Source organism: Orycteropus afer, unplaced genomic scaffold, assembly GCF_000298275.1.
Source record: "Orycteropus afer afer isolate SDZICR_OR568_19922 unplaced genomic scaffold, OryAfe1.0 scaffold00048, whole genome shotgun sequence".
NCBI lineage: Eukaryota > Metazoa > Chordata > Mammalia > Tubulidentata > Orycteropodidae > Orycteropus > Orycteropus afer.
Window position 1 is genome coordinate 10,718,721 of NW_006921635.1, and position 7,259 is coordinate 10,725,979.

At 45.5% G+C, this 7,259-nt stretch overlaps 1 protein-coding gene across 1 annotated transcript in view; it reads left to right on the forward strand.

Moving 5' to 3' along the window:
• The window catches only part of RNFT2 (ring finger protein, transmembrane 2), a 74,882-nt gene extending 67,848 nt beyond the window's left edge, over window positions 1-7,034 (forward strand). Inside the window, exon 10 of the mRNA XM_007938198.1 lies at window positions 6,900-7,034. Within this exon, the coding sequence (XP_007936389.1) occupies window positions 6,900-7,034 (135 nt within the window). The remainder of the gene's footprint in view (window positions 1-6,899) is intronic.
• The last annotated feature ends 225 nt before the right edge of the window (window positions 7,035-7,259 follow it).

Here is a 7,259-nt window from a genome sequence, read left to right on the forward strand (position 1 = left end):
GGGGTCACTATGACTTGGAGTCATTTCCATGACAATTGGTTGGCTTGAACTTTTAATTTTATTTATTTTTAAATTAGATCATGATAAGATTATATCTTATCATGGTTCAAAAGTTTAAAAGACTAAGGAGATATGACCACTCAGTGCGATGTGGGACCTGGATTGGATCCTGGTACAGAAAAAGACATTTGCGGAAAAAATGAATGAAACCCAATAAAGTCAGGAGGTTAGTTAGTAGTAAGGTACCAAAGTGGGTTTCTTAATTGTGGTGGTTGTACCACAGTCACGTGACATAACAACATTAGGGATGGCTGAAAGTGGGGGAGGGGCACCTGGAGATTCTCTCTGTTCTCTTTGAAAGTTTTCCCCGAGTCTAAAATTCTTCCCAAATAAAAAGTTTATTTAAAAGAATGTTTACAACAGCCAAAAGGCGGAAACAACCCAAGTGTCCATCAGCTGATGAAGGGATGAACAGCATGTGGTGGACATGTACAATGAAGTATTTATTTAGCCATAAAGAGAAATGACATTCTAATTCATGCTATGACATGGGTTAACCTTGAAAGCATTATGCTGGGTGAAGTACACCAGACAGAAAAGGACAAATATTATATGATCCCACTTGTATGAAATATCTACAACAGGCCAATACATCGAGACAAAAGTAGATTAGTGGTTTCCAGACGCTGGGGAGAGGGAGTGATAAAGAGTTATTAAGAAAAAATGTTTAAAGATACAAAAAGGAGAGTGGTGACAAGCCCCCCACCCTTGTGCCCTGCTCCCCGTCCTTTAGTCACCCACAGTTGTTCTTGTGTTGTTGTCACGTGTTGTCGAGTCGGCCCCGACTCATAGCGACCCCTCCTTGGGTTTCCGAGGCAGTATCTCTACGGAAGTAGATTGCCCAACCTTCCTTCCGAGGAGTGGCTGGTGGGTTTGAACCACCAGCCTTCTGGTGAGCAGTCAAGTGCCTTTACCAATTTCCTTTGTATCTTTCTGGAGGTGTTTTATAGAATATAAAGATGTATAGATATGAACATATCTTTTAAAAGAAAAGCCGTAGCATATTTTATGCAAGCCTCTTTTGGCACCTTGCTTTTTCACATGAAACTCTTTAGAGGTTGCTCCCTATTCTGTTTTATGGCTGCGTACCATTGCATTTAATGAATAGGCCACAGTTTGTTTAGGCATAGTCCTTCTGATGGGCATTTACTATTATTTTAGGGTCTTCTGTTACCATTACAAATGAGGCTGCAGTGCATAATCTGTGTGATGGGGAGATGAAGCGCAGCTACCTGGGCCATTGTCTTGATTAAAAGAGTTAGTTCAAATACAGCAATTAGAAGCTCACCTGGCCCATGATCAGGGTCAATAAATATTAGCTCTTATTGTCACGCAAGCAGCCCTGGTAGCACAGTGGTTAAGTGCTTGGCTGCTGACCAAGAGGTCAGCGATTCTAACTACCAGCTACTCCTTGGGAGAAAGCTGAGGTAGTCTGTTTCTATAAAGCTTTACAGCCTAGGAAACCCTATGGGGCAGTTCTACTCTGTCCTATAGGGTCACTATGAATCGGAGTCGACTCTGCAACAACGTGTTTGGGTTTTTTTGGTCATGCAGTACATTTCACACGTGTGCAAGCTCTTGGTAGGATAAATGCCTTGAAGTGGAATTGCTAGATCAGAGGGAGTGTAGTTTTGACAGATATTGCTAAATTGCCCTGCATAAAAAGTGTATCAGTTTACACTCCCCGAGCAGTGTGACAAGGCCTCTTGCTCCCCCGCCCTTCCCAACACTGCCTTCTCAAGGCTTTTTTGAGCTCTGCCTGTCTGACAGGTGAAAAACACCACTCTGGGAGGCTTTAATTTGCATCTCCCTGATCATGAGTGAGGTGGGGCATCTTTTCACGGCTTCCAAGCATCTGCACTTCCTTTTCAGTGGCACGATTATTTGAACGTGATGCCAAGGTCAGAGTCTTTCTTTTGTTTCCTTTCTGGCAGTCTCTCCAAGCTTCAGTCTGTCTCTCTTCCATTCTTTTCATGGCACCACTGCATCTTCACAGACCTTACAGAGTCCTTAGATCTGGGAGCAGTGACCATGCCCAGTGGTGACTGAGAACCACAAACATGCCCAGGCCAACCACACATCCCACACTTGATCTGTCACAGGGAGGAAAGGAGCTGTGACCTGGACTTGGGATGGCAGAGAGGACGTCACAGGTGAACAGCCTAATTAATTCCTAAATGCATTGAATGAATGAATGAACAAATGAATAAATACCTCAGCTTAAACGTTACTTCCTCAAAGAAGCCTTTTCTGACACTGCCTCTTCAGACTAGCCAGTGCCCCCAGCTGTATTGTTTCCTAGATCTCTGTTCTTTTCCTTCATGGCATTTATCCCAGTTGTCAGCTAGATGGTTAATTGTGTAAGTGTTTGTGTCAGGTTTCCCCTATGCCAAATTATCAATAACTTGAGAGTGGGAACCATTCCTGCCTTGTTTAGCAGCAGAGCTGAAGTATAGCTCAGTAAACATTAGACAGATAGGGTAGAATGGATGGATGGATGGATGGATGGATGGGTGGATGGATGGGTGGGTGGATGGATGGATGGGTGGATCTGGATGATAACAAAGTGAGGAGTTAATGCATAAGTGCAAGGGCAGATGGGTGGAGGTAGAAGTCAGTAAGTAACTAGGAAGATGGCAAATGGATGGAGATGGATGGGTGGATACATGGGTAGATGGCTGCATAGTTGGATCATGGATAGATGAATGGATGAGTGGATGGATAGATGGATAGAGATTAGAGAGATGGAGAACCCACTAGGCCAATGGAATATCTTGTCTCCCTTTCAAAGGTTTATCAAATTAAGCTCAGTATTTAACTCCTACCTCTCACCTGCCAGAGCCAGGCATGGGAAGCAGGTAGTCTGTTGAAGCCAGCCAGGCAGACACTGAGTATGCTCAGAGAGTGGAACTCTTGGCTCAAGCAGAGCACATGTCCATTTATCACTCCCCAAGTATTTATGGCATGTCTCCTGCCCCAGCTGTAGGGCCCAAGGGAAAAGGCATTTGGAACATGAAGTCAGAAACCTGGTTCATTTGAAGGACTCCTTTGCTAAAGACAAGAGTAAGAGTGCTTTTAGAGACCACATGGTTCTTGGTACTGTGAATTTGTTTGTTTTTGCATGCCTTATGCCATAAAGGAAACAGCGAGAGAACGGCACCTCCCACTGATTTTGCATTCATTGTGCCCACACTTGACGCTTTGCTAGGCATCATCTGTTTCCATCCTCACAGTCGTCTCATGAAGGAAATATTGGCCCTCTTTTACAGAGAAGGAAACTTGGGCTCAGAAAGGTGAAGAGACTTGCCCAAGGTCCCACTGCTCCTAAGTAGCATAGTCAGGATTCATACCCAGATGCAGAGGTTGTGTCTTCCAGTAGGCTTCACCTCTTGCTTTGAGACATTCTGAGAGTGTCCTGTGCCCTGTCCACCTGAGCCTCTGCACACTGCCTCCCAGGAAGGAAGCAACGGCCGAGCAGGGATTGGAGCTCCTCATACCTGCTTTCAGCTCCTCCATCCACCCACGTGTGCCTGCACCAGCTGTGGACTGAACACCTACAGTGCCTGTCCTCTTGCCCTCTTTCCTTGGTCCCACCCGCAGCACCCCAAGCACTAATCCCTAATCCTGAGTGGCATGTTTCCCTCCGGGACCCTCCATATCTTCTGTCACTCAAGAGTGAAAACACTTTCCTGGGAAGCTTGCAGGTTCATATTCAAATGAGATGATGTACCTAGCTATGTGTGAGATTTGAAAAACATAGCGTGCTATGCCAGCATTCAGTATTAGTGTTTAGCATTCAGTATTAGTGTTTATTTCAAAGTCTAGACGTGACCGGCCTGGCTTGTGTAACTAAAGCTCTATGGTTATGGCTGTGTGTGTGTGTTTCTCCTATTGGTTATTATTGTTGTTAGCTGCCCTCAAGTCAGCCCCAACTCATGGTGACCCCATGCATAACGGAATGAAATACTGCCTGGCCCTGCCCCATCCCCATGATCATCTGTGGATCAGTCCAGTATACTCCGTAAGGTTTACATTGATTTTTGGAAAAAAGATCACCAAGCCTTCTTCCTCACCTGCTCAGCATCATAACCACACGCAGTAGCCACATTTTCAATAATGTCATGTTTCACAGTCTTCATAGTGCTTCAGACACCCCTTCTCATGTTCTCCATGTATGACCACGGTTCATAGTCATGGTCTTTTAGGTCAGATGGACAAGCGTCCCTGCTTTCATCCACATCTTGTCTCAGTTATCTGTTGTTGCAAAACAATTTGGCCCAAAACTTATTGGCTTAAAGCAACACACATTTAGAATCTCACAGCTTCAGTGGGTCAGAAATCAAGGCATGGCTTAGCTGTGTCCTCTGCTTCTAGGGTCTTGCACAGGCTGCATGCAATCAAGATGTTGGGCACAACTGAGGTCTCATCTGAAAGCTCGACCGGGGAAGGATCTGCTTCCAATCTCAAGTCACGTAGATGCTGGCAGGATTCAGGAATTTCACATAAGCTGTTTCTCGCCCTGTAATGCTCTCTCCCCACCCCTCATCTTAGCCCATGTAACTCCTACACAACCTTCAGACTTCAACTTGTGCCCCCTCGTCCGTGACACCTGCCCTGCCCCATTACACACCCCTATAGCACCATGGAGCTCTCCGGCACTATCTACAATCGGGTACCTACTGAGTGTCGTACTAAAACCCACTCCCACTGCCATCGAGTCGATTCTGATGCATAATGATTCTACAGGACAGAGTAGAACAGCCCCCATCACGTTTCCAAGGCTGTAAATATGAAGATGAAGCAGACTGCTTCATCTTTCTCCCACAGAGCAGTTGTGGGTTCAAACCACTGACCTTTTGCTTAGCAGCTGAATCCTTTAACCACTGCCCCACCAGAGCCTCCCGAGTGCTACACTGGGAAGGGGTTTACAAGGAGCCCCATTCTGGCCTATAGAGACACATAGTAAATGAAAGAGGATAATTATTATTATTATAAAACCTGTATTTGTAGAGCACTTACTGTTTACCAGGCATTGTTCTAAGTGTCTTTTTTTTTTACTTTATTTTGCTTAGATTTTTAATTATAATTTTACTTAAACATTTTATTTTGAAAAATTCCAAATCTACAGAAAAGTTGAAGGGTATATACTATGAACATCCTTCTATCCCTTACCTCAATTTGCTAATCATACATTTGACCACATTTGCCTTTTCTTGATATAATTTTTTCCCTAAATGAGATGAAAGTAAGTTATAGAAATACTGATTCTGCACCCCTAGATACTTAGTATGCATCTCCCAGAAGGGTATTCTCCCTCATAGCCATAATTCTACTTTCATGGCCAGGAAAACTGATATAGTAGTACTTAATATACAGTATATATTCAAATTTCCCCAGTTGTTTTTAAGATGTCCTTTATAGCTAGATCACTGCCTCCCCACCCCTGATTCAGAATCCAGTCAGAAATGAACTATGCAAGGTTATCATGTCAAAGTGCTTTTCATGTTAGCTAATCCTTCTGTGAGCAGTTACTATTATTAACCCCATTTTACAGATGAGGAAACTGGGGTTCAAGGAGTTTTAAGTCACTTGCCTAAGACATAGAGCCAGAAAGTGGTAGAGCCTGCTGGCCTTCATCACCGTTAGTCTTTCTGGGCCCCCTGCTTTCTATGTGATCAACCCAGCAGCCAAAGGAACCCGTTGAAAACACTGATCAGATCAAATACTCCTTTGCTCAAAGGCCTGCCATGGCTCCTTACTTCTCTCAGAATAAAAGCCAAAGTCCTCACCATGGCCTACAATGTACTACACTGTCTGCTCCCCAGTACCTCCCTGACCTCATCTCCCCTCTTCTCCCTCCCCCAACTCAGCCATACTCTTCTTCTTACAGGTCCTCCAGCTACCAGCATACTCCTGACCCAGGGCCTTTGCACATGCTGTTCCCACCACCACCACCAAAAAAAACCTTACTGCCATCAAATTGATTCCACCTTATAGTGACCCCTGTAAGACAGAGTAGAACTGGCCATAGGGTTTCCAAGGCTGTAAATTTTTATAGAAGCAGACTGCCTTGTCTTTCTCCCATGGAGCAGCTGACAAATTTGAACAGCTAACCTTCTGGTTAGCAGCCCAATGTTTTAACCACTACACCAACAGAAATGCTTTTTCTCCAGATATCATTGAGGTCTCTTAACTCTTTACCCCATTTTTTGGTTGTTTTTTTTTCTTAATTTTTATTGTGATTTGGGTGAAAGTTGACAGAGCAAATTCATTTTCCGTACAGCAGTTCATACACATTTTGTTTCAAGACACTGACTACAATTCCCCACAGTATAACAGCTCTCTTCCCACTTCCTCCCCATTGTTACCTCTTCCCTGTGTCTTTCCCTCCCATGCACTCCAGCCCCTCGAGCTGTCTCCCTGTGCAAATACTGCCCTTCTTTTCTCCCATGATTGATCTCTCCAAGGAGTGTATCACCCCATGTGCCTGTCTGTTGTTTGGCTGGAAGCCACAGGAGTGAGTTCAGTTCCAGATCTTCACCCTTTTTTAAGTTTTACCCAAATGTCACTCATCTCAGTGAGGCCTTCCCAGGCCGCCCTGTTAACCCTCCCAAGCACTCTCTGCCCACCTCTTCGCTGCTTTTTCATGAACATACTCTATATTTTAGTGATTGACTTGATCCATCATCTCCCCCACAAGAACACAAGCCTCATGAGAACAGGGCTTATCTGTTTTGCTCGCTGCTGTGTCCCCAGCTCCTGTGTCCCATGTCAACTGGCAGGCACGCAGTCCATGCTCAGTCACGAGTCACCAGTCACACTGATCGCTGTCCCCACAGCACGTGTTCTGCGAGGAGTGCCTGTGCCTGTGGCTGGACCGCGAGCGCACCTGCCCACTCTGCCGCTCCGTCGCTGTGGACACCCTGCGCTGCTGGAAGGATGGGGCCACATCTGCACACTTCCAGGTGTACTAGGGCCAGAGGCTGGGAGTCGAAGCTCCCGGGCACAACTAGGGGATGGCAGGAGTTCAGTGTCAAGACAGGCCTCCATTACTCCCTCAGCCTGCCTCTGTCTGCCACCTCTGATCCCATCACTTTCCTCTTATTCTGGGGCGCAGTGTGAGCAGTGCATCTTTCCCTATAAAGGAGGAAGCACTCTAACTCTGAGTGGTCTTTACTCAGGTAGGTCCCCCAGCCCCC